General features: G+C 48.5%; 1 protein-coding gene across 9 annotated transcripts; it reads right to left on the bottom strand.

Moving 5' to 3' along the window:
- Positions 1 to 501: 501 nt before the first annotated feature.
- On the bottom strand, positions 502 to 27,323 carry ZNF384 (zinc finger protein 384). 9 transcript variants are annotated; one of them, XM_062194716.1, is made up of 12 exons: positions 27,218 to 27,323; positions 26,025 to 26,084; positions 17,032 to 17,147; positions 14,134 to 14,204; positions 13,643 to 13,880; positions 13,365 to 13,412; positions 12,830 to 13,163; positions 7,961 to 8,185; positions 7,083 to 7,265; positions 5,513 to 5,591; positions 2,604 to 2,762; positions 504 to 2,073 (listed from the first exon to the last, which is right to left on the bottom strand). In XM_062194716.1, exons 4-12 carry the CDS (start codon positions 14,197 to 14,199, stop codon positions 1,666 to 1,668), a joined length of 1,740 nt encoding a protein of 579 aa, XP_062050700.1. In that variant the 5' UTR covers positions 14,200 to 14,204; positions 17,032 to 17,147; positions 26,025 to 26,084; positions 27,218 to 27,323; the 3' UTR covers positions 504 to 1,665. The 9 variants fall into 9 exon arrangements, with proteins under 9 accessions (XP_062050704.1, XP_062050700.1, XP_062050699.1 ...); XM_062194715.1 differs by lacking the exon at positions 27,218 to 27,323 and adding an exon at positions 26,953 to 27,141; XM_062194720.1 differs by lacking the exons at positions 17,032 to 17,147; positions 27,218 to 27,323 and adding an exon at positions 11,901 to 11,993 and having other exon boundaries at positions 502 to 2,073; positions 26,025 to 26,650.
- Between the last annotated feature and the right edge of the window lie 279 nt (positions 27,324 to 27,602).

The following is a 27,602-nucleotide window of genomic DNA, read 5'->3' as shown; positions in this document are numbered from 1 at the left end:
GAGGTGGTGGGGTCAGGACCCAGGTCTGAGCTTCCTGACAATGCTCACTCCTCAGAACTCCATTCTGCATTGTTAATCCTGCACTCATGAGGGTCCCCACCACTGGGAGCCTCTGGTTGAAGGTGCACAGGGTGTGTGTGTACACACTTTGCCAACTGCAATTCCCGGAGCCCATCATAGGTCCTTTGGAGAGGCCACCTTTCTCTTTGATTTTTTCGACGGTGAGAACCAAAACCCTATTCTCACATATTTAGGCAATGCAAACCTCATGACAGAATTAGTGTGTAGAAACCCTCATAAACCAAGAGTTCACTTAAGAGATAATGAAAGGGCATCCTTTTCTGGCTGGGGAGTTACACACATGGAGCCTCGTCACACAAGCACTCACTCTGCATACATCCACTGGCGTAAACCCTCAGCACTGGCCTTGAACATGTCCCCAGAGCTTTGTCCCATACTTGCTCACATCAGTAGCTCCACTGCCTCTGATCCTTTTACATGAATTTATTTCTATACAATGTTCTAAAAACACCCCTTAGTTTGTACATAAGTTTCTTTTTTTCTTCATTTTTAAATCGCTTTATAACAACTTGTTTCCTGATTTTTTTTTTTAATTTTCTCTTTTCTCTGAAATCTGCCATGATTTTTTTTTTTAAAAAGTCAAAAGGAAAGAAAAATGTCATGGCCAGAGGACAGGGTGGAGAAAAAAAAGACAAAAATAAACAAAACATCAAATATGAAAATTCTCAGAGATAATGCATTTATAAACACAGAAATGGTTACAACAAAGATGGCCGTGATGAGTGGGTATATATATATTTATATATATATTTATATATAAATCCGTGTCCGGCATCTGACCGTGGCACCTGGGGAGCTAAGTCCAGTCCGTGTGTTTGCCCTGACTCTCCCCTTCTCTGCAACACCCTTTGTTTTGGAGTTTCAGAGAACACAAAATCCCACAGCTCCTTGGGGTTTGGGATAGGTAGACTGAGTGTATAGGGCCTTGGCTGGCTGAGAAGGGGGGAGAGGCTCCAAGGAAAACCATAACCCACACTTCCAAGCCACCCTTCACCACCTCTGGCCCCTTGGGGACCACATCTCAGCCCCTGCCCCCTTAGAAAGAAAAGGTCTAATTCCCCCCAATCGTGAAGCGAGATCATGGAGGAAGAGAATGGCTCTCAGGGATTCGGGCACATGAAAAGCCTCTGTTCTTTTGCCGGCAAGGACAGAACAGGAGGTTGGTTGCAGCTAGGGCTCCCTCTTCTCTGTGATCAGGAAGGGCCAGCCTCTAGTCCACATCAGCCCAAATTTTGAGGATGAGGAGGGTTAGGGCAAATACCCACAAAGGGCAAGTTCTTTTGAGGTCATAGCAATCCTTCCCGTGAGCACCAACCCCCAACTTAAAAGCTTTGCTTGGGAGGGGAAGCTGCTGGGTTCACCATCAGCTCAGGATTCCTTTGCCAATCAGGAAGGCTGATGTTCCTTTTGAAGAGGAGTGGAGAGTAAGGATGATGTCTTATGATGAAAAAGCCGTGCCTGAGGCCCAAGGAGACGTAGCCAAGGCTTGTCAAGAAGAAGAGGACTTTTTCTACCAAGAGGAGTTGGAGAAAGAAGGGACCAGAACTTCTTCCTCCTCTTCCCAGTGGGCGGTAGCACGGATCTCTAGGAGCTGGCCAGGTGCTCCACCTGGATGGTGCTGGTGGTGACAGTGAGGCAGATGTCCTTATGATGCTCCGCCGTCTTATAGGGGGTCAGGTCAAAGGAACACTGGGGTGGAGGGTTAGGGTTGCTGTCCCCACCACCCCCACCCTGGGGGGCTGCCCCAGGAGACTGGAAGTGTGGTGGTTGTGGCTGCTGCTGTTGCTGCTGCTGCTGTTGCTGCTGCTGCTGCTGCTGCGATGCCTGGGAGGCCTGGGCCTGGGCCTGGGCTTGTGCCTGGGCCTGGGCTTGTGCCTGGGCTTGGGCTTGTGCCTGGGCCTGGGCTACTGCTGCTGCCGCCGCCGCCGCCTGTACTTGCTGCTGGAGATCAGGAGGGTTGTGTTTGCGCATGTGTTTCATAAGGTATGTTTCCTGAGAGAGACAGCAAAAACAAGCTGAGGGATGAGACAACACAGGTTCCTCACACCTAGCATCTGGGCTGCTGTGCATTAGGCTAATATTTACAGACATTCCGGAGCCAGGAGTCAGAACTCAAGCAGCACTTCCAGGGCTCAGCACCACACACAGGCAGAAGGCGACCTTTAAAGTCACTATGGACACTGAAAAGGAAATGCTGCCATTTTTCTTAAAGAGTTTTGAAGGGGACAACTTTACAACACTTTTCCAGAATCTACTGGAAAAGTCTTTTTCTCCCCCAGATTTCAGGTGGTTTTGTTTTGCCTTATATTTAAGTCAAACAAAGAAAGATGATTTATCTATCTCTACAGGCTTAGGGGATTAGGCATCTCCTAAATTCAACTGTAAGTCTAATTAATTTCTGAATCTTCAATGATTCTGCCAAGTTGGAGCCAGGGAGATGGGGTATTTGCTGCAACCTGAAAGACTGGGGTGGGGTGGCATCTTGCAGGACTGGGGGAGGAGAGAAGAAGCTGAGTACTCACTGATGTATACGCCCGGCTACAGATAGTGCAGGTGTACACCTTGGCGTGCTTCACCGTATGCGTAGATAGGTGGACCTCTAGTGAGGCTGCATCTGTGTACGCCCGATGACAGTTGTGGCACTTGAAAGGTTTATCTTTGTTGTGTTGCCGTCTGTGGGACTGAAAAAATTGGGAGAAACCTGTTGAGTGCACTGCACGCTTTCCTCCTGCCTCCTTGATCTTTACAGAAAGCCCTAAGGTGCGTGTCAGGCCTCCGAGCTTCTTGTTCCATCTAAAAGCAGCAGAAACTGTTCCAAAAGGAACTTCAGGAGCTAGAGGCTCAGGGAGAAAACATGTCATGCAGCCCAGACCAGGATGGAGACAGAATGACAGTTTATGCCAGTTCTCCAAGTGAGGCATGGACACAGGAGGGCTTTATCTAGGGGGCCACAAAGCCAAAACTCTTTGAAATGACATGAGAGGGGTCCAGTGCTGTGGTTAAGTAAGTAAGCCTCTGCCTGCAGTGCCGGCATCCCTTATGGGCACCGGTTCATGTCCCAGCTGCTCTGCTTCCGATCCAGCTATCTGCTATGGCCTGGGAAAGCAGCAGGAGATGACCCAAGTGGTTAGGCCCCTGCACCTGTGTGGGAGATCCAGAAGAAGCTCCTGGCTTTGGACTGGCTTAGCTCTGGCCATTGTGACCATTTGGGGAATGAACCAGTGGATAGAAGACCTTTATGTCTCTCCCTCTCTCTCTCTCTAGCTCTACTTCTTCTTTTTTTAAAATTTATTTGAAAGACAGAGAGAGGTCTTCCATCTGCTGGTTCACTCCCAAATTGGCTGCAACAGCCGGAGCTGCGCCGATCCGAAGCCAGGAGCCAGGAGCTTCTTCTGGGTCTCCTACGTGGGTGCAGGGGCCCAAGGACTTGGGCCATCTTCTACTGCTATCCCAGGCAATAGCAGAGAGCTGGATCGTAAGTGGAGCAGCTAGGACTAGAACCGGCGCCCACATGGGATGCTGGTGCTTCAGGCCAGGGCATTAACCCGCTATGCCACAGCGCCGGCCCCTATAGCTCTACTTCTTAAATACATAAATATTAAAAAATAATAAGAGGCCGGCGCCACGGCTCACTAGGCTAATCCTCTGCCTTGCGGCGCCGGCACACCGGGTTCTAGTCCCGGTAGGGGCACCGATCCTGTCCCGGTTGCCCCTCTTCCAGGCCAGCTCTCTGCTGTGGCCAGGGAGTGCAGTGGAGGATGGCCCAAGTACTTGGGCCCTGCACCCCATGGGAGACCAGGATAAGTACCTGGCTCCTGCCATCGGATCAGCGCGGTGCGCCAGCCGCAGCGCGCCTACCGCGGCAGCCATTGGAGGGTGAACCAACGGCAAAAGGAAGACCTTTCTCTCTGTCTCTCTCTCTCACTGTCCACTCTGCCTGTCAAAAATTAAAAAAAAAAAAAAAAAAAAGAGATCATGCTTTTATGACTGTACAGAGATCACATGATGTGTATGATCTTGCAATAGACTGAATGCATCAGTTCAGAGAATCTATTAATCTTCTGTTAAGCCAGACATTAAAGAAACACAAACTATTAAACACGGGTCGGTAGTGTGGGACGCAGGCATCCCATATGGGCACCAGTTTGAGACCCAGCTGCTCCACTTCTGATTCAGCGCCCTGCTAATGTTCCTGGGAAAGCAGAGGAAGATGGCCCAAGTGCTTGGGCCCCTGTACCCACGTGGGAGACTTGGAAGAAGCTCAAGGCTCAGGTTTCAGTCTGGCCAAACCCTGGCCGTTGTGGCCATTTGGGGTGTGGATTAGCAGATGGAAGAACTTGCTCTGTGTGTCTGCCTCTGCCTTTCAAATAGATTTTTAAAAATAAGTAAATAAATTACTCTTCCCGGGGCAGGCACTGTGGTATAGTGGCTAAAACCGCCGCCTGCTGTGCCAGCATCCCATATGGGTGCCGGTTCAAGTCCTGGCTGCTCCACCTCCAATCCAGCTCTCTGCTATGGCCTGGGAAAGCAGATGAAGATGGCCCAAGTGCTTGCGCCCCTGCACCCGAGTGGGAAACCCAGAAGAAGCTCCTGGCTCCTGATCAGTGCAGCTCCAGCCATTGCGACCAAATGAGGGGTGAACCAGCAGATGGAAGACCTCTCTCTCTCTCTGCTTCTCCTTCTCTCTCTGTGTAACTCTGACTTTCAAATAAATAAATCATTATAAAAAATTACTCTTCCCATTAAGTTTTTTTTTGACATTTGGGAATGTATTATATAAGTTAACATGCAATGAATTTATAGTTATTTTTAAACAGATCACTAAGTACCTTTCAAGTTTCTCAGTTTATGACATCTATATAGACAGATACAAGGGGTGTTAAGTTCATGGAAAACATGAAAAAATTATGAGAAAATAAAGAATCTTTTCTCTAAAAAACAAAGTTTATGTATATTTACTTGAGAAGAAGTGACAGAGATATTTTCCATCTTTCTGGTTCACTCCTCAAATGCCTGCAGCAGCCAAGGGCAGGCAGGCAGGCTGATGCCCCAAGTCTGGAGCTCCATCCAAGTCTACCATGTGGTGACACAAGTACCCAAGTACTTCAGCCACCATCCACTGCCTCCCATGATACATGAATGGGAAGTTAGACCAGAAATGGAGGAAAACAGGACTCCAACTGACACTCTGATATGGGATGTGCTTCCCCAGCAGTGCCAAAATGTCTGCCCCTAAATTTATCTCATAATTCTATTTTTCCATGACTTTTTGAAGCACCCTCATAATTACATAAAACAAAAACTCTTTTGGTTCCTCAGTAACTTCTAGAATGTAAAGGAGTGCTAAAAAAGAGAATCACTGAACTAGTCCAGTGTCACTCTGAACCCACGTCTCAGACTCAAGGTCTTCTGCGGAGGGTGGAACATTTACCTGTAGGTTGGAGAGCTGTGTGAAGGCTTTCTCACAGCCTGGGTGTGCACATTTGTACGGCCTATCACCGGTGTGGATTCTGCACAGGATGAGAAGAGAGGGAAAGATGTCAGCAAGGTCACTTAGGGACTGGCTCCTTACTAAACCTCCATAAGGTCTCCTGAGGAAGCACACCAGATGGGCCTCCAGGAGCTGCAGGCTCAGGCCCTCTCTGAGCCCCATCAGGCTATAATGCCTGGCTTCTGGCCACCACCTGCACCACACAGCTCAAGCTAAGCCTCCTCTCGCCGGTGAAGGAAGAACTGCACCTTGGCACCCAAGAGACAGACAGTTCACAAATTAGCATACAAGTCAGCTCCTGTAGTAATTGTCCTAAGGAACATTCAGAAACACAAGGCAAACACAACAGCAAGGAAAAAGAAAAACACAACATTGCTTTCTTGGTCCCTCTATAGTCAGAACCTAGCCCTTCAGCCTTGAACATCGCTTCCAGAGTAAGTTCTGGTATCAAAGAAAAGCAGAGTTATGCTGACTGATGAGGGTAGCAGTGATAGTAAAGGAAACTCAAAGAAACTCCTTGGGACTTTTCCCAGTTTCACTCCCTGATGGCAAGAAATACCTAGTTTCGTACCAATCTGACCTCCTGCTAAGGTGACCCAAGGACTTGAGGATGCACTGACACCTGCTCCTCACGAGGGTTTCAGAGCCATCTCTATGACCAGATCCTTTTCTGGACCTCTGGTAGAAAATCTCAAGGACATCACAGGCCAGGTCTCGTCTCTGTGAAGAAAGTCTGACTTCTCTTTGAAAAGCAGGATGTCTATTCACTTTAAGGTGAGATCACTGGGTCCACAAGAAGCTGGGTGTGAAGGCCTACGGCCAGCAGGAGTCTGGGCTGTGGTCGAACTTGACATGTCACGAAGGAAACCATCAGCTCTCCCAGTCGGCAGGATCACTTCCTCCTAGTCAGTCACTCCAGATCCACGGGGTCAACAGTGGCCTTCCTTGACGAGGTGAGCTTTTCCATTTTCCGTTTGCCAGCTTTTGGTGAATATTTAGCAGACTTTGTTTTGGTCTCTTCTCCTGGCATCCTTCAGAGCCTTGCCTGTTGCTTTGTCACCAGGCTGGGGCCTGGCGATGTCTGATTTTATCTCCTGTTTACAACTGGTGCCTCAAGGCCTATAGGTATGGTCTTCATTCAAATGCCTCTGCTTTGGCATCAAGTAGAGAATCTTGCAAGGTGTGTGCATGGATATTTTCAGGGAGGAAAATGTGTGAACTAAAAGTTGTCTTTGTTCCAGGTGTGTTTCATGTTTCTGCCTCCCACTGATCCATCAATCAGTGAATATTACACAGTCGACCATCTCCCCACTGTAGCTCTGGTCCCAGAAAGGCTATTTCTGTTAGCGTCCACTTTGCGTTGCCAGTGTTGTTGCTTGGTCTTCTTTGTTCCAGATGCCAGCCAGGTCTCTCCCCCGCCCCCCGCATGCGGGTTGTTGTGTGTGTCCGGGGCGGGGGTGGGGAGGGCATGCCAGCGGGGCAGGGTCAGTGGCCCGCCACTCTCCCTTACCGTGTGTGCTGCTGGAGGTGGGAGAGCTGGCGGAAGGCCTTCTGGCAGTAGGAACAGTTGTAGGGCTTGGCCCCCGAGTGGATACGGAGGTGCTGGGCCAGGTAGGAGGTGTTGGCGAAGGTCTTGGAGCAGTGCGGGCACTTGTGGGGCTTGATGGTCTCCGTGTGCATCTTGGAGTGGATCCTGCCGGAGAGGAGAGGAGGGAAGGGGGGAGGAGGAAGCAGTTCGACACCACGGGCTCAGCTCTCTGCTGGGTGAAATGATGTTGCTTGACGGATGAGAGCACCCCTCCTCCCTCCTCCCAAACACACTCCGGCCTGGAGAGGCTAATGAAGAGGACACCCAGAGCTAGGTTGTTGCTGATCGGAAGTCGGTGGCTAGAATGGCAGTGAGATGATGAAGAGCTGTAACCCAGGGCTCCTGGTAATCTTAAAGAATCCAGTCTCGTCAACCCTCTGCTTTTTCCTAAGGTTACACACTCACCACAGTTACCCTGCTTCCAAATAGCAATTTGAACAAAGACCAATACCGCCTGGTCCCCATGGACCTGAAGTTGAATGCACACCTTGGCTCTGAACTGAAGCATATAGTAAAAGCAGGGCCTGCTCTGCAGAAGATTTCCAAACACAGACACAGAGAGAAACCACAAAAATTGTTCCAGACTTTGGGATTGAAGACCACAATTTTCAAGGCCCCCCCCCCCAATTTCTAGGATACAGTTTATTTTTTCAGGCAGTAATAGGAGAGATTTGAGGCTCCCAAAGGGAAAGGTGAAAGGGAAAAAAGAATACACGTGGAGACAGGAGTAGGTGCAGGCATCATGGCCTTGGGGTGGGGATTATGGCCAGGTAGTGGGGTAGAACCAAGAGCAGCCTTACCGGGTGTGCTGCTGAAGGTGAGAGAGCTGGCGGAAGGATTTCTCACAGAAGTTACAACTGTAGGGTTTAGCCCCTGAGTGGATACGGATATGCTGGGCCAGGTAGGAGCTGTTGGCGAAGGTCTTGGAACAATGTGGGCACTTGTGGGGCTTGGTCTCGGTGTGTGACTTGGAGTGGATCTGCATCTCCGACTTTGAGTAGAATGTCAGGGAGCACATCCGGCACCTGGGCCAAATGAGGGCAGCGGTTAGAATCGTTCCCACCACCAAGGCATTGCTGAGCCCTCCCCTCCATTTCCAAGAGAAGCCTTCCTATCTGATCTCTCTCCTACTCCTAACTACATTGCGAGCGAGGCCCTTGAGAGCAGGAGCTCTCTTTTATTTACTTCTATAGCCTGAGCCTCTTACATGGTGCCCCGAACATTATAAATAATGTTTGCTGAATGCCTGGATTCCCTAAATGTGCAAAAACAAGAATTCAACCAGATAAGGCCAACACGCATGATGGGCTCTGGGAGGATGTGGATTTCACTGAAACAGAGTACCAGCTAACGTCTGTTTCCTCCTGCCCTTAACCCAATTTCAAACTTTCAAACTCCACTCCCCAGTTTCCCCATGTATAAGGTACATCCTTTGGTATTTCTCAAGCCCCCTTGGAGTTGAGGAACAACTGACTAGATTCTCTCCAATCCAAAGTTTTCTTCTCTCAGTTTCCTTTACTTTCTGTTTGGCAGTAATTCCTAGAGGGGTGGGGGTGGGGAAGTGTCAGGATTATTTGAAGTGACTTTTCCCAACCCACAGATGTCTGCTCTCCACCATTCATCTACCACCCTCCTATAGCCCCTTGGTAATCAAGGGAGAAGCACTCTTCCAGAAAGCTCAGTTATCTGTTGGGAGTGGGTTACATCCCTTAAGTATCTAGGACAAAAGGTTTGTGAAACAACAGTCTTCCATACTTTCCTCTTTCCTAGCGCAAGGAGTCAAGGTCAACACTTTGGGGTGACATCAAAAGCACCTGAATGTACTTTCAGTTGTCACCTGAGTTGGTAATCCTTCCTTCTCTGATGCTGTCCAACAATATCAAATAAGGAGGCTTCTGTGTAAATTACGGCATGACTATTTAGTCTTTGCTGGGTAAAAGCTCTATATATGGGTGCTGGAACCTTGTCATTTTCATAAACAACTCAGCAGGTCTCAATGTGAGCAAGTAAGACAGGGGCCTGGAAGCCAGGCAGCTACAGGTCTCTTTTCTGTGGGTTCTCCTAACTTATCTTGCAGCAGGGTCTTGGGATGGTGTGGGGTGTTGACTTTTCATCCCAGGAAAATTTTTTTTACAGAATAACCAGGATCAAGATTAAACAGAATACAGAGTTCCTTGGAGAAACTGGTATCATTGTTAGTTGGGGTATGGACCCTGCATTAATGCTTTAACTGAAATTTCAATCATTCACATCAATTTCTACTTCGTTGGTCACCTGTTAACTCTGAAGGAAATCTGACTACCAATTTATCAATCCCTGCTGTTGTATGAGAAGCCTCATGACCACACCAGAGGAGGAGACATTCTGTTTAGATGCAGCATGGTCCAATGGGAGTCTGGACACCTAGGTTCTACTCACAGTTCAGTTACAGGCTTGCTCATTAACCTAGACCTCAATTTTCTGGTCTGTAAAATGGAGAGCTAAAGTCTTGCCCCTGAAATACCCAGCAAGCAGGATAGTCAAAGGCTTACCAAGTGTTCTCGAGTAGTAAAAATCCACTAGTGCTAACAGCATCAGCACTGACAGATAAGCTCATTCTACTAATATTTTACTAAGACTAAAGTTAGAAACTGGACACACTGTCACTTGGAAAGCAACTCTATTAAAGTTGCAAAATAATTTCCCTTGATTGCTAAAATTTCTCAAATGGGTAGAACAACATGTTCTCAAATAAAATCTCATTAGTTTATGTATGAGGATGTCAACATACAACCGTGCCCTTAACATGAAAGTTTACTAATAAGAAAGGGATCGGCATTGCGGTGCAGCAGATTAAGCCACCACCTGGGACACCAGCATCCCATATGGGTGCCAGTTTGAGCCCCGGCTGCTCCACTTCCAATCAAGCTCCCTGCCAATGCGCCTGGAAAGCAGATGTCCCAAGCACGTAGGCCCCTGCAACCAACATGGGAGACCAAGATGGAGTTCCAGGCTCTTGGCTTCGGCCTGGCCCAGCCCCAGTCATTGCAGCCACGTGGGGAGTGAACCAGTGAATGGAAGTTCACTGACAGCAGACTGACGACAGAACAAGCAGTCTCCAAAGGTACTTGGTGTAATGGTGATGGTTGGAATGATGACAATGACAGTAACTGCTGTCTGCTATCTGGTGTTGCCAGGCTCTGGGTTAAGAGCTTTAAACACATTATTTCACTCCTCACAACAACCTGGCAAGTATCATTCCTGTTTGACAGAAGCAAACACAAAGGCAAAGAAAGCAAGTGAACTGTCAAGGGCAACGACGGACTACGAAGTCACGATGCCTCGCTGAAGACATCTGACACCAGAGGTGTACAAGCACAGGCCGGATAGTCATCTGCCAATGAACGTAAGCAGTGAACTACTCCAACTCTTAAATCCCATGACGCCAAACCACAGGGTCAAAGTCCTTAAATGCAACGTGTTAGGTGGTCAGAAAGACGCTGGTTTAGGAGTTGTGGCAGCAGGCAGTTAGCAGGGGACAGAAAGCCAGCCCAGGGAACACCATTCACACCTAGCATAATGAGAACAGTGCCCCTTGGAGGCAAGTAACAGGATGGCCTTGGTCTCAGAGACAACTTTGAATTAACATCCCATTTATCCCCTCCCTAAAGATATTCAAAACAATGTTAAATACTTTGAATTTTCCCTTAAAACATTTCCACGTGATAAATGAGGTGATTGATCTTCCCATTTCATAGATGGGAACAGACACAAACATTGTCTTCCCAAAGTAACAGAACTTCTTGCCAGAAGTAACTCAACACCCAGTCAAATGCTAGTGATCACTGGAATGGATGTGGCTGACCCACACAGGCATCAAAACAGATTCTTTGTGATCAAGAAACATTCCTTTGGATCTCCAGTTCTGAGTTTCTGAAGAAATTCTGTTTACTACGATACAATTAGTCAGCCTCAAACTGCTGTCACCAGAGCACAGGATCTTCCAAGGATTTCCAAAGCACTGAAGGTGTGGAAAGTCCTTTAAGGCTTCCTTCCAACAGCACATTCACATTTCTTTTCATATACCCAATCTGGAAAGTCCAGAGATAGTTTTAATGTGGGTCCAGAAACAAAGTCAGCAGAATCAGAGGACCCTGAGGTAAGTACAAGGACTACACTGAGTGTCACAAAACCCTCCCGCTACTCCTGCAGCCCTGCATTTCATATAGGTGTATCTCCAGGTCACAGTGACCTCACAGGAGGCAGACACATAAAAACCCAGACCTCTACAAAATCACCTTAACAAAATAGATTTTCATTTTATGAAGTGATATATTTAAAAAGGCCTTTAAATGAATCAAACTGTTCAGATACCTTTATTATATGACATGATGTAAACATTTTCCAGGAACACTTTTATTGTATAAAGTGGGGTACACCTGTAATAATAAAGCTGCAATGAACTTTGGGATTACGAGCTGGAATTCTGCAGTGCTCAATACTTTCTGCATAGCATCACTGTCCTCATTTCACTAATAAAGAGGGATTTAAACACTATAGTCAAGACTGTTCTCCACAGAGAAACTGGTACAACAAAAATAAAAATCAAGACTACATGCTGACTATTTATCTTGCTTTAGAAGTTCCCAACATTTCAAATCTTATTTGATTTATACTCCCAACAAATGGGAGGCAGAAGCAGAATTCTCCCCATTTCACAGATGAGGAAACTGAGGCCCAGAGAGGGGGAAAAGGACTTGCCCAGGGTCACACAGCAAGTTCGTGGTGGAGCCAGGAACTGAATCCATGAGCCCAAGGCTCTGTCCATTTCCTGTGCCGCAGTTCCCTTCGCTCCTAAAATGGGAACAACATTGCCCATCTCGGTACACTAAGGACAGACCCGTCTCCCAGCCATGCACATTTGCCCCTGTCTGCACCAAAGCTGTGACAGCAGTAATCCCACTCTGTGTCCCGGGACCAAACCCACAAGGGCCCAAAAGCTCTCAAGGGGATGAAAAGATTTTCAGTTTTCAAAGAGCAGGGAGCTTACTTATGTAATTACAGCACCACATGCAAATATGCATGTAATGCTTTCTTTGTCATCGACAACTTAGAGTAAGTGAAGGACTGAAATGACTTCCAGGAATTAGAAGATAAATAAATAGTCATTTTACAAACATACATTCCTATTCCTCCCACCTTTGTATGTAAACCCCTCCCATCACCCCAGCCATGCAGGGTCAGGCAGGCTCAGTGCTCCAATATGGCCCAAGAACCAGTGGACGGCACACAAGTTACATGAGGTGCTTACCAGAAAGATTTCTTGGAAAAATAAGAATGGAGAATGGAGAAAGCAAAACGGAGCTGAAGACAGTCTCAAACCCAGTCTAGAGCCTTATTGCAAAAAAGAAACTTCTACTGTCACTCTAAAACAAGTCCATGCTGATGGTCACCAAAACCGGGGCTTACAAATGGGAGGGGTCCAAAGGGCCTGCCCTGTGGGGGAACAGGCACGGGAGGCGTGCCAGCAGCTCTGCCTCCCGACCCCATGACAGAATAGCTGACATGCAAGTGGCTCTGCAGCGGAAAGCTCCGGAGTGTGGAGCCTGACTGGGGCCAGACGTGAAGATGGCAGGGGAGGTCGAGGCAGTGATCCTCACCCGCGTCTTGCCCCCGGCTCTGAGTCTTACCTGTAGGTCTTGCCGTCTTTCTGATGGTCATCATCATCCTCAGGGGAGAGGACATAAGGGTCATTCATCTCAGGCAACCCCGACTCCAGCATCCGCTTCTTCTTTCGACCCCGGGGGGGCTTGGGAGCCACACTGCCACCTCCACCTCCGCCTCCACCTCCTTCCTCTGTTAGGGTTGATGCTACCTTCTTGGAGAGATCAGGGACCACCTGCAGGGCTTGTGAGCCAGGGGGAAGAGCTGAGACAATCATGGGAGCCGAAATGGGGAAGGTCTGAGCTGATGAGGCTGTGGTCACAAGAGAGCCTGAGGGGGACGTGATTACCAAACCCGGACCTAGGATTGGGAGAAAAAGGAGATGGTGTCACGTTGTTCAGTTCTGATGCTAAGTCTTTTTCATTTCCCCCAGAGCATTGTCTAAAAAACCCCTCACCACCACCCCCAGCCCACAGTATGTAGGAAACCCCAAACCCTGTAGAAAAAGAACGGTCTCCTAACCCCTGTCCCCGCCCCACCCCCGGTAACAGTGAGATTTACCCCTTGATTGACTCCCTTCTCTTCTCCACCTCTGAGAACAGGAGACTCCTTGATTCAGAGAAGGAAAGAATGTCACCTCCTCAAAGGCAGGGACCGCATCTTCTACTTCTTTGTATCCCCCACAATGCCTAGCACAGTGCTAGGCACACAGTAGGCACTTAATAAAAATTTGAGTAATCAAACACATATCCCACTCCCCACGTGCTTGGAGCCCTCCAGCCTGGGGTACTGATCATGGAAGATCAACACCTCAGATTGGAGTTGGCGGCGGCGCTCACCAGCAGTCATGAGTCCTGTAGACGGCACAGGGACCACCGTGATGTTCTGGGTCACGGACGCCTGACTGTGTGGCGTCAGCTGGTCTGACTTGGACTCTGTCTCCATGCTGATGCCCGAGGGCAAAGACACCGAGGCAGGCACCGTCAGCAAGGTGGGATAGTGAGGCGGAGCCAGCCCACAGCCCTTCTCCGGCAACAGCTGATCCTTCATCTTGTTGATGAACATCGTGTTCTCAATCTGAAAGAGAAGAAGGGGTCTTCAGACCGATCGAGTCTGATTTCATCTGTTTCCTAAGCACTCTTCAGTGTTTGCCCTCCTTACAGATCAAGGAATGGGTAGTTAATGCCTTTCTTTCTAGAAAGAAGTCAGCCAAAGGGATCCAGGGAAACAGCATGTGTTTTATCTTGCTTATCACCGCAGTAACAGAACTCACTACTCCAAACTGAAGAAAGTAAATGATGGGGAAGAACAAAAAGCGAGTACCACTTACCTGTCCTGAGACCGTGGGGATGGAAGGCCAGAAGTACGGGTTAGAATTGAAGTGAGATTCTTCCATTCTACCTGCAGACAGACAGACCATATCACACACTGAATAAATGTGAACCTCAACCATGGAGAAAGAGTGTTGGGAGCTCCTGGTCTCTTCTTTGGCACAAGACCACCCGGCTAGGAATCAGCAGCCAAGGTCCTTGTGTCCAGCCTGTCTGTCCTCTTTGTCAGAGCCACTCAGCACTATATCCTAATCCAACAGAGAGAATCTGAGTTAACCCTTATGAAAGACCTTACACATATCTCATTGGTCCATGCAATGCTTCTCTCGCCTGAAGAAACAGAATTGATATGACTTTCCTTTGTGGACAGGAGAAGCTGGTCCTAAGAGGGGAAGGGATATACCCACAGTCACAGGCAGCAAATCACTGACTGACTTGAAAACAGCCAGAGTATCTCTCACTGTTCCTCTTTTCCCCTTATCCCTCAAATCCACCTTCCTCGAAACAAAAATGTCCAGATCAAATTAACACATGTATGCTTCTGTACAACTTGGTACCACAACTGCTGGGCTGAGAAATGAGACCTAGAAGATGGCCAGTTTAAAAAGCAGTGTTTTGGGGGGCTGGCACTGTGGCACACTAGGTTAATCCTCTACCTGCTGTGCCGGCATCCCATATGAGCAACAGGTTCTACTCCAGGTTGCTCCTTTTCCAGTCCAGCTCTCTGCTGTGGCCTGGGGTAACAGTGGAGGATGGCCCAAGTGCTTGGGCCCCTGCATCCAAATGGAAGACCAGGAAGAAACTCCTGGCTCTTGGCTTTGGATCTGCGCAGCTCCAGCTGTTGCGGCCATTTGGAGAGTGAACCAATGGAAAGAAGACCTTTCTCTCTGTCTGTAAACTCTGTCAAATAAATAAATAAAAAATCTTAAAAAACAAACAAACAACAGCAGTGTTTTGGGGGCCAGTGCTACAGTGCAGTGGGTAAAGCCACCACTTGCAGTGCCAGCATCCCATACGAGCGCCGGTTCAAGTCCCGGCTGCTCCACTTCTGATCCAGCTCTCTATGACTTGGGAAAACAGCAGAAGACGGCCCAAGTATCTGGGCCCCTGCACCTGCATGAGAGACCCAGAAGAAGCTCCTGGCTCCTGGCTTTGGATAGGCCCAGCTCTGGCCATTGCAGCCATTTGGGGAGTGTATCAGTAGATAGAAAACTTCTCTCTTGCGGCCGGCGCCGCGGCTCACTAGGCTAATCCTCCACCTTGCGGCGCCGGCACACCGGGTTCTAGTCCCGGTAGGGGCACCGATCCTGTCCCGGTTGCCCCTCTTCCAGGCCAGCTCTCTGCTGTGGCCAGGGAGTGCAGTGGAGGATGGCCCAAGTCCTTGGGCCCTGCACCCCATGGGAGACCAGGAGAAGCACCTGGCTCCTGCCATCGGGTCAGCGCGGTGCGCCGGCCGCAGCGCGCCTACCGCGGCAGCCATTGGAGGGTGAACCAACGGCAAAAGGAAGACCTTTCTCTCTGTCTCTCTCTCACTGTCCACTCTGCCTGTCAAAAAAAAAAAAAAAAAAAAAGAAAGAAAGAAAAAGAAAACTTCTCTCTTGCTTTCTTTCTGCCTCTCATGTAAATAAATAAATCTTAAAAAACAAACAAAAAACATGTTTGGCACCAGACTTAGCACCCAGATTTCCACCTAAAGGGTTTTGGAAAAGGGAATGGTAGGCCAGGACACATACATAGTACTATACTCCTGCTTTCTTTCTTTTTTAAGATTTTATTTATTTATTTGAAAGACAGAGTTACAGAGAGTGAGAGGGAGAGACAGGTCTTCCATCTGCTGGTTCACTCCCCAAATGGCTGCAACGGCTGGAGCTGCGCTGATCTGGAACCAAGAACCAGGAGCTTCTTCCGGGTCTCCCACTTGGGTGCAGGGGCCCAAGGACTTGAGCCATCTTCTACTGCTTTACCTTGCCACAGCAGGGAGCTGGTTCAGAAGAAGAGCAGCTGGGACTAGAACCAGTGCCCATATGGGAAGCCGGCACTACAGGCACAGGATTAACCTACTGCCCTGGCCCCTCTATTTATTTTTAAATTTTTATTTATTTACTTTCTATTTAAAAGGTAGAGAGAGAGAGGGATCTTCCATCTAGTGATTCACTCCCCAGATGCCTGCAACAGACATGGCTGGGCAGGCAGAAGCCAGAAACTCCATTTGTACCTCTCACATGGCTGACAGGAATCCAAGTACTTGAGCCATCACCTGCTGCCTACCCAGGTAGGCGCCAGCAGGAAGCTGGATCAGAATTAGAGGAGCCAGGAATCGAACCAGGCACTCCACTATGGCATGCAGGCATGCCAAACGGTAACAAAACTGCCGCCCAAATGCCTGCTTTTGCTTTTTGTTTCTTAAACACTGCTTCCAAGAGTTCAAATTCTTCTAAGTGTGGATGATAATTAAGCTAAACGTTCTGCATGAGGAATAAGCTGCAGGAAAAGTAATCCCTCAGAGTCCTGTTGTCAGGCCACACATAGGCACAGCATCCCACCACTGCTGTTCACATTGCGATCACTTCTAGCAAGTCTTCACTGGTAGTAAGTTGGTAATGAGCAGCTTCCCAAAATCCTGGACTCCTAAGAAAAGATCCAGCCTGCCTAAGGCACGTAAAAAGGAGTATGAGACGAGGGCAAAGGGAAAATGAAGAACGGCAGGAAATCAACATTATGCTACTACTCTGAGCCAAGATCAACCAAGGTCTGGGTGGGAGGAAAGATCCATGGCTAACAACGTGTTAGAACCACCCCTAGGTTAGAGCCACGGAGAATATGCCGGAGGCAAACACCAGAGGCACGAAGAGTTAGAGGGAAGAATGCCTCTAGTGGCGAAGGAAATTAGGCAATACCTTCAACGAAGGAGGTGACGCCGAAAGGATAGCGCCCTAAGCGTCACTCTATTTCTTGTCTTTCTCCAGAAGGCTCCTCACACTTTTTCCTCTATTAAACGGCCCCCTCAATTTCCCTAAAACATACAAAAGGGAGAACTGAATTTCAGGCTACTTTTTCTTAAACAGTAGCAAGAGAGGAATGCTCTGATACAAATAACAGCTTTGCACAATTAAGTTCAATGTTAAGTGACTGAGGATCAACAACAGGGAAGCCCTATTTAGAGTTATAAAATATAGGGGCCGGTGCTATGGCACAGCAGGTTAACGCCCTGGCCTGAAGCACTGGCATCCCATATGGGTGCCGGTTCTAGTCCCAGCTGCTCCACTTCTGATCCGGCTCTCTGCTATGGCCTGGGATAGCAGTAGAAGATGGCCCAAGTCCTTGGGCCCCTGCACCCGAGTGGGAGACCCAGAAGATGCTCCTGGTTCCTGGCTTCAGATCGGCGCAGCTCCAGCCGTTGCAGCCAATTGGGGAGTGAACCATCGGATGGAAGACCTCTCTCTCTCTCTGTGTAACTCTGACTTTCAAATAAATAAGTCTTTAAAAAAGGGCCAGCGCCGCGGCTCAATTGGCTAATCCTCCGCCTGTGGCGCTGGCACCCTGGGTTCCAGTCCCGGTTGGGGCGCCAGATTCTTTTTTTTTTTTTTTTTTTGACAGGCAGAGTGGACAGTGAGAGAGAGAGACAGAGAGAAAGGTCTTCCTTTGCCGTTGGTTCACCCTCCAATGGCCGCCGCGGTAGCGCGCTGCGGCCGGCGCACCGTGCTGTTCCGATGGCAGGAGCCAGGTGCTTCTCCTGGTCTCCCATGGGGTGCAGGACCCAAGGACTTGGGCCATCCTCCACTGCACTCCCTAGCCACAGCAGAGAGCTGGCCTGGAAGAGGGGCAACCGGGACAGGATCGGTGCCCCAACTGGGACTAGAACCCGGTGTGCCGGCGCCGCAAGGCGGAGGATTAGCCTGTTGAGCCACGGGGGGCGCCAGATTCTATCCCGGTTGCTCCTCTTCCAGTCCAGCTCTCTGCTGTGGCCCTGGAGTGCAGTGGAGGATGGCCCAAGTGCTTGGGCCCTGCATCCACATGGGAGACCAGGAGAAGCACCTGGCTCCTGGCTTCGGATCAGCGCGGTGTGGTGGCCACAGTGGCCATTGGAGGGTGAACCAATGGCAAAAGGAAGACCTTTCTCTCTGTCTCTCTCTCTCACTGTCTACTCTGCCTGTCCAAAAAAAAAAAAAAAAAAAATATATATATATATATATATATAGTCATCCCCCAGTATCCACAGGGCACTGGTCCAATGCACACCAAAATTTGCAGAAGCTCAAGTCCCTTACATAAAATGTTGTGGTATTTACACAAAACCTAGGCACACTCTTCCATATACTTTATTTTTCTTAACTAAATAAATCTTTTATTTAAAAATCTATGTATGTATTTATTTGAAAAGCAGAAAGACACATAGTGTGGGGGGCAGATTTTCCATCTACTAGTTTACTCCCCCAATGCCTTCAACAGCTGGGGCTGGGTCTAGCCAAATCCAGGAGCCAGGAACTCAATGGTGGGGACCCAAGTATCTGAGCCATCACCTGCTGCCTCCCAGGGTACTCATTAACAGGACGCTGGATCAGAAGTGGAGCCAGCACTTGAACCTGGTGACTGGGATGCAGGTGTCCCAAGTGGTATCTTAATCAAATGACCCCCCTATATAATTTAAATCACCTCTAGATTACATATAATGCCTAATACAATATAAATGCTAAATTGTTTTTATACTATGTTGTTCAGGGAGTAATTACAAAGAAATAAAGTCTGTAAGCCTAACTACATAATATACAACGGCAATGTAAGACTGTTTTGGTTGAGTCTGTTGATCGGAACCCAAGATAAAACTAGACAGTAAAACTAGACAGTTCTGGACACAGATGCAAACTTAGCCTTTCTAGCCCTGGTTTTGTGGGGATTTTTGTTTGTTTGTTTGTTTGTTTTTGTTTTTGGAATTTACAGGGTTCAGCCCTGTTTAAAAAAAAAAAAAAAGTTAGAGTCACAGAGAGAGAAGAAAAGACAGAGAGAGAGATCTTTCATCCACTGGTTCACTCCCCAGATGGCAATGGTCAAGGCTGGGCCAGGCCAAACCCAGGAGCTTCTTCTTGGTCTCCCACATGGGTAGCAGGGGCTCAAGCACTGGAGTTGTCCTCCACTGCTTTCCCAGGCCATTAGCAGGGAGCTGGATTGGAAGTGGAGCACCCAGGACATGAACCGGTGCCATATGGGATGTCAGTACTGCAGGCGGCAGCTTCACCTGCTAAGCTACAATGCTGTCCCCATAGCCCTACCTTTATTTATTTATTTTTTTAAGATTTATTTATTTATTTGAAAGTCAGAGTTACACAGAGAGAGGAGAGGCAGAGAGAGAGAGAGAGAGAGAGAGAAAGAGAAAGAGAGAGAGGTCTTCCATCCACTGGTTCACTCCCCAATTGGCCGCAACAGCCAGAACTGTGCCAACCCAAAGCCAGGAGCCAGGGTCTCCCACGCGCGTGCAGGGGCCCAAGGACCTGGGCCATCTTCTACTGCCTTCCCAGGCCACAGCAGAGAGCTGGATCGGAAGTGGAGCAGCCGGGTCTCGAACCGGCGCATATGTGGGATGCCAGCGCTTCAGGCCAGGGTGATAACCCACTGTGCCACAGCGCTGGCCCCAGCCCTACCTTTATAAAGGGGTCTCAGGTCCTCCTGAGGCAACAGAATCAAGAAAAGATTAGCTCAGTCTGAGGACATTCAATCTTGCCCAGCTTTTTGGGAGGTACGACTTCTACACATTTCTTCCCTTTGTCCCTGACTAAGGCTCATCATCCAAGAAGCAATATTTAATGAACCAAACAACAGTGTGCTCTACACACGAGAAGTAAAATAGACGAGAATGCTGATGGATGGTGGAAATGAAGTAGAAAATTACACTAGAAAGTAAAAGGAAGGCCTAGCATATAATTTCTCCCTTAAGAATGTTGGAAATAAATGCATTATGGCTGTAAAAATTTAGGAGGGAAGAACAGAAAATCTGAAAACAAGAACAGTCCCATATAAGATTCTAATGAACAAAGTGCCTTCTTCTATCCCAAGACAGCATCCATTCATACTGTCCTACAGGAGGGTCAGCTGAAACAGGCTTTCTGAGGGGTTCTGAGGATACCCTTGTAAATTTTTTTTTAAAGATTTATTTATTTATTTGTAAAGCAAAGTTAGAGAGAGAAAAGGAGAGACAGAGCTCTTCCATCCCCTGGGTCACTCCCCAAATGGCCACAATGGCCAGGCTGAAGCCAGGAGCTTCTCCTGGGTCTCCCACATGGGTACAGGAGCCCAAGCACTTGGGCCATCTTCTGCTGCTTTCCAGGCACATTAGCAGGGAACTGGACAGGAAGTGGAGCCACCAGGACTCACACCAGTGCCCACATGGATGGCGGCCTTGCAGGTGGCAGCTTAACGCACTGCGCCACGATGCCAGCCCACCCTTATAAAGTCTTACAGAGAGGACATACAAAGTGATGTGGTGGACAACATCACCACTACCGTCATCATGATTATTTATTATGTGCTTACTGTCTTCAAGGTAGTGTTCTAAGTACTTTCTAACTTCATCATTGAATCTCCCAAACAGCTCTATATGGTAGACACTATAACCCCCATTTTTCAAATGAGAAAATTGAAGGCACAGAGTCAAAAGTAAATAGCAATGCAAAGATCTCAACCCAGATACCAAACAGCAAGTTAAGGAAAGTGGTTCCCAAGGGACCAAAACAGCTGAAGGACATACTTTCTGACCTTACAGTTTGACCCAGGAATTAAAATGTAGAGTTTTTTTTTTTTTTTTGACAGGCAGAGTGGACAGTGAGAGAGAGAGACAGAGAGAAAGGTCTTCCTTTTTCCATTGGTTCACCCTCCAATGGCCGCCGCGGCCGGCGTATTGCGGCCGGCACATTGTGCTGATCCGAAGGCAGGAGCCAGGTGCTTCTCCTGGTCTCCCATGCGGGTGCAGGGCCCAAGGACTTGTGCCATCCTCCACTGCACTCCCTGGCCATAGCAGAAAGCTGGCCTGGAAGAGGGGCAACCGGGACAGAATCCGGCGCCCCAACCGGGACTAGAACCCGGTGTGCCGGCGCCGCAAGGCGGAGGATTAGCCTATTGAGCCGCAGCGCCGGCCAAAATTTAGAGTATTTCCAGGAAGTAACTATACATTCTTTAGGAAGGTCGCAATTAAGTATTTTTAAAATTGAAGTCCTGATAACAGCAAAATGACAAGCAGCTCAAGATCATATTCTCTGTCCACATCCTGTGAAACCTCTCTTGGCTCAAGATAAGTGATTTTAAAATGATGGGGTCTGGACAAAAAGGCCATTCACAGGAAAATAAATAAAAGGCTCTCCATTTCCTTGGATACCCAGTCCATCACTCTGCTTTGGTTTGTTTTACTTTTAAAATTTTTGTTTTCTATTTATTTAAAGGGAAAAGAGACACATAGAGTAAGGCAGACATACAAAGAGAGATCTTCCATCTGCTGGGTCACTCCCAAATACCCCCCAACAGCCAGGGCTGCTGCAGCCAGGAGCCAGGAGCTTCACCCAGATCTCCCACATGTGCGGCACAGACTCAAGTACTGAGCACTCACCTGAGCCTCTCAGGGTGAGCCTAGCAGGAAGCTGGAATTGGGAGCAGAGCAGGGACTCGAACCTGGGCACTCTGAGAGGGAATGCAGGTATCCCAAGCAGTGTCTTAACCACCACACCAAATACCTGCCCCTGCTTTGGTTCTTAACAGAAAAAAGCTAAAGGTCAGAACCACAGCTGGTCCTGGGCCAAGATAAGACAATATATGTGCCTTATGGACTTCTGACAGACAGGTCAGCCCAAAAGCAGAGCACATGGAAAGTACTGCTCAACCAACTCGAAGCAATATTTACCTACAAAAGGACATCTGAGAAATGCTGTAGCACTGTGCTACTGGTAAGCTTGACTCAATCTCTGTACTCCTCAAAATGGGCTCAGGTGAAAAGCCAAGCACGAAGGCTATGTCAGCACACAACGTAAATGGTGCTCCCTGGAGCTGTGCAGCAGCGCGCCCAGGTGCCCAATCACTCAACCACTCACTTACTGTCCATTTTACCACTTACCCTCTCACCCTATCTTTCACACAGGAAACCTCACCATCCCAACATCCAAGCGGCACACACCAGCATTCGTACAACTCAAACCCAAACTCATCTCTATATAGAATGCTGGCTTTGATGATTACGCCAATTCACAGAAGGGAAAAAAAAAAAAAGAACTAGTTTACTCTACACTGAGCAGAGGAAGACTTCCATTATAGCCCCAAAGAGCAAGCAAGAAATATATAATAGAAAGAAGAATGCTGGCAGATTAAAAATATGGGTTCTAATTTCAACTTCACTATTGCACCAAGTCTCAACTGTGCTGTTAATAAGGGACATTTACTATAATTAGGTTGGATGATACTCTTCTTTCTAGAGGTTCAAGGAGCTACATATTTTCTCCAGTTTCAAAAGAAATATTGGAAGACCGGGGAGGTGAAGAAGAGAGAATATTAAAGTAACACATGCAAAACACATAGCAGGACTTGAATTCTGGCACCAGAGCTTTGCTCACCTGCCCAGTCTTCCACAGTACTACAACCAATCAGGATTAAAGGTATCATGGCTTCTAGTTGGTTTTGGCAGATATGGTAAAGATCACCACTTACTTACCACTTGCAACTACTGTTTTTTTTTACTGCTGCTTTTCAAGTAAAGCACTCTTTTCTCAAGTATATAACATTTCCTTAATGCAACCAATCTTTAGAAAACTCAAGAAATATCTGCACCCATTAAATTTACATGAATCAAGTTCAGTAGCTAGAGAAGAGACCTAGGAATCAAGATCTGTGGATTCTAATTCTAGGTCCAGCACAATAATTAGCTATCCCTCTATGCTTCTAGGTATTTATCAGCGTGGAGAATGGAGGTGAACGAACTCTTTACAGCCAGTTCATATGGTTTCTTGTGAGGAGATGGACTCAGCAGAAAAAAGAGAAAGAATAAAATGCTCAAAGTGCTCATAAAAAGAGTCAGAGAAATTCTTCCACATGATGAGGGTGATCAGTTACAATTAGTGAAAATTACATAAAGACTACATAATTACAAAGGAACGACCCCCAAAGTAATGGGTCTATAGCCTCCAGCTTAGTAATCATCTATAAGTAGCATCAGTTAGAAAAAGATGCAAAAAAACAATCAATTTGAATTCAACTATAAGATGTTAAGACACTCTGAGAGAAATAGTTCCAGAATGAACAACTGTAGAAGGGCTGCAATATTAGCTAAGGACACGAAATGAGAAAAAATAGAAAACCATTGGCTTCAGGGCCAGCGCTGTGGCATAGCTGGTAAAGCCGCCACCTGCAGTGCCGGCATCCCATATAGGTGCAGGTTCAAGTCCGGCTGATCCACTTCTGATCCAACTCTCTACTATGGCCTGGGAAGACAGTAAAAGATGGCCCAAGTCCTTGGGCCCCTGCACCTCCATGGAAGACCTGGATGAAGCTCCTGGCTTCTGGCTTCGGATCGGCACAGCTCCCGCCATTTCAGCCATCTGGGCAGTGAACCAGCAGATGGAAGACCTCTCTCTCTCTCTCTCTCTCTGCCTCTGCTTCTTTATAACCCTGTCTTTTAAATAAATAAATAAATCTTTTAAAAAATCTATTTTTTTCTCAATAAGGAGACAAATCTTTCAGGATCCTACTACAGGTCGAGCACCTCTAATACATAAATCCAAAATTTTAAAAGCTCCAAAACTCAACACTTTTTGCATGGTAACATCATGCTCAAAATGTTTCAGATTTGCTAGATGAGTAATATCAACAGGTTAACATCTAGGCAAATATTCCAAAATCTTAAAAACTCTCAAACCAATTATTTCTGACAAGGGATCTTCAACTCAGACTGTACTATCTGTGAACTCTTCCAAGTGCAAAATAACTCAGAACACGTTTACTTCAATGATACTGGGAAAGACCATCACACAACACACAAACAAATCAACAGATCCATGAGTATCAAGCAGCCCCTATGCTGCCACCACTGGACCATCGTACCCTGTACCCTGGTGAAAGGCAGCATCATGGTTCTTCCCAACCTGCTCTGCTAGCAATAATCTGACAAATGTAAGGCAAAATACAATGGGCATTTGGTTCACCTGCATCCAATACCAGAGTACCATGGTTCGAGTCCTAGGCCCCACTATTCCAGTTTGCGGCTAATGTAAACCTTAGGAGGTCAGAGGTGATGGCTTAAATAGTTGGGTACCTGCCAACCTATGTGGGAGACCTGGATTGAGCTCCTAGATCCCAGCACTGGCCTGGCCCAGCCCCAGCTGCAGGAGGCACTTGGGGAGTGAACCAGCAGATGAGAAATCTCTATCAGATAAAATGGAAAAATAAACAAGGTGGAAAGAGGAAATATGCACCTAGTATTTAATCATAAACTTGCCTCAGAAACCTATGGGGAACAGATTTTATACCAATCTGGAATTGGTTCTTACACACTATCTCTGGGGCATGGGCACTGTGGTGGAGCGGGTTAAGCTGCCACTTGGGAAGCCCACATACCGTATCCATGTGCCTGGGATGGAGTCCTATCTGCTGCCAATCCACTTTCCTGCTAATGCACCTAGGAGGCAGCAGAAGATGGCCCAAAGTACTTGGGTTCCAGCCACTCATACAGGAGACCCAGATGGAGTTCCTGGGTCCCGACTTCAGGCTGGCCTAATCCCAGCTGTTGTGGGCATGTGAGGAGTAAACCAGGGGATGGAAGATATTTCTCTGTCACTCTGCCTTGCAAATAAATCTTTTTTTAATTTTTTAAAGATTTATTTATTTATTTGAAAGTCAGAGTTACACAGAGGAGAGGCAGAGAGAGAGAGGGCTTCCATCGGCTGGTTCACTCCCAAATTGGCTGCAACGGCTGGAGCTGCGCCGATCCAAAGCCAGGAGCCAGGAGCTTCTTCTGAGTCTCCCACATGGGTGCAGGGGCCCAAGAACTTGGGTCATCTTCTACTGCTTTCCCAGGCCATAGCAGAGAGCTGAATCGGAAGAGGAGCAGCTGGGACTAGAACCAGCACCTATATGGGATGCTGGCGCTTCAGGCCAGGGCATTAACCCACTGTGCCACAGCGCCGGCCCCTGCAAATAAATCTTAAATAAATTCTTTAAAAATTACAAGATATCTCTAGGATAACTGCTTTGAAGCCTTTTGGGTCTGTACATTGTTATTTTCAGGCAGTCTAAAACTCTATCACCACTAGGCTTCATAATTTGAATTCTTCTAGACCCATTCCTGGGGTTCAGTCCATACAGTTTTATCCTCTTTACCTGAAACAAGCAGTAAAAACCTCACCCTGCCACACCAAATTCAAATAATCCTTTGTCTCGGGTTCTCATCACTCAACAGATCCACTTCAAACACGCCACTGGGATATTAAGAATAGGAACCCCCCTCTGAACGCAGCACTACTTGTTTTCACTACAGGAACCCTAAGCTCTGCCACAAGGACTACATCCGCAGTTAGGACCCATGTGCTCCAAAGCAGAACGAATTTCTCCTTGGGACACAACACAAAACTCCTCAGTGGTTTCACTTGAACATGTCACCTTGCACTCCTGATGAGTGCTAGTGGGAAAGGAAAGTGACAGGAGTTTAATGCCAACTTCTTAGCCAACAACTTCCTAGGAACCCTCAAAAGTTAAGAGGAAAAGGCTAATTTTCCCTCCCACCACAACACCAGTATTACAACTGCCATTACTTGAAGTCTGTCATACTGTCCAAAAAGAAAAAAAAAAAAAAGTCATCTGATCATAACTGATCATAACCCCTTCTCCCCCAAAACCAGAAAAGCCATTAGCCCAAAGATTGTCTTACCCTCTCTCTCTCTTCCTCCTGTCGTCTTATTCCTTCTCCTTTCCAGGGCTCCTGAACTTTCTGTAAACAAATTCTCTAGGTTACAGGGGCCAGTCAGGGTGCAGTCGCCAGAGGACTGTGAAGAACCTCAGGAATTCTTTGTCGGCAGTGGGTCTGGAAGGCAGGCGCACCCCTGACCGCCCGACAATTCAAGAAGGGAAAGATACAGTAGCAGAAGCCTAGTGCCACCTCGTATCTGCACACAAGGGAAATACATCTGATTCCCAGAACTAAGATCAATCCTATCCCCCGGGTTTGGCTTCCACTCCTAGGCTCAGGCACGGGTTCTTCCTTTCCCGGCCACAGGTAACCAGGGGTCAGAGAACAGAACAGTTGGAAGAAGAGGAGGGTCCCCGCCCCCGAGCAGGGACTTCAGGAGGTAGGCTGAGGGCAGGGGGGATGCACGGGCCCCTGTGTCAGGCACAGTGCCAGCTCAGGCCCAGCCACTTCCTCCAGCCTCCCCTCCACACTTCTGCTAGGACTTCGCCCCCTGCCTACCCAAGGCCTTGTGCCAAGAAGTAGCTCGCTCAGTCTGCACAGTGGTCTACCTACTGGAGACCCCAACTGTCCCCCCCAGAACCTTCGTCCCCCTGAGAGCGCCCCTGGGAGCCTCCTCCTGATGTCGCCCCCCACCCTTTTCTCAAAGACCCTGCCTTGGGACGACCCTCCTTCCCCTCCAGGGAGCTGAACTCTGCCACCCACCAGACAGGCACCCGCCCCCTAAAACCCCCCCATTCCTCCCCATCGCCCGCTCCTCCACAACCACTTCCGGTTCCGGGACGGACACACATACAGTCACATCGTGTCCCCCCCTCGCCCCCCCAAGGAAAAGGGGAGGGGGAGGAGCAGGGAGCTGGGCGCGCGCCGGCTGCAGCGGCGCGAGACTCACCCGGCGGCGACGGCTGCGGCGGCGCCAGCGCCTGAGCCAGAGCGCGGGAGGGGCGGCGTTTGATGGGAAAGGAGGGAGCCGAGTGGGGTGGGAGGACCAGGAGGGGGCGAGGGAGGGGGGAAAGCGCGAGGCGGAGCGCGCGGGCACGCACTTGAGGCGCGAGACAGACCCACACACTCACACGCACGGAATGCGCGCGAGACACCCGCAGGGCGGGGGCGCGAGGCAGTGGGTGGCCCCCCTCCCTCCCGCCCCTAACACTCACCCGGAAGTGGTGCTGCAGCTCGTGCTCCCGAGAACCCCAATTCCTCCACGCCCCCCTCCCTCCCTCCCCCCACAGGCTCAGAGAAGACTGCAGCGGAGAGAAGGCGGGAGCGCCGGAAACGAAAAGGGGGGGAGGGAGGGAAATAGCAGCGTGTGGGGGGGCGGTAAGGGGAAGGGGGGGGAGTGCAAAGGCCGAGTCACTTCCGGGAGCGGCGAGATCACTTCCGGCGCTCCTCTAGCTTCGGGATACTCAGGGCGGAAGTGACGAAAAGTAGGGGCGGAAGTAGCTTCTGCCACAGGACGCCGGAGAGCCCTAAGTGGATGTGACGCCAGAACGGAAATGGAGGCGGGTTCTGCTCAGGGGTAGAAGCTGAACCTGCGGAAGT

The sequence above is a fragment of the Lepus europaeus genome, chromosome 6, assembly GCF_033115175.1.
Source record: "Lepus europaeus isolate LE1 chromosome 6, mLepTim1.pri, whole genome shotgun sequence".
NCBI lineage: Eukaryota > Metazoa > Chordata > Mammalia > Lagomorpha > Leporidae > Lepus > Lepus europaeus.
This window is presented reverse-complemented; position numbering and strand designations above follow the sequence as displayed.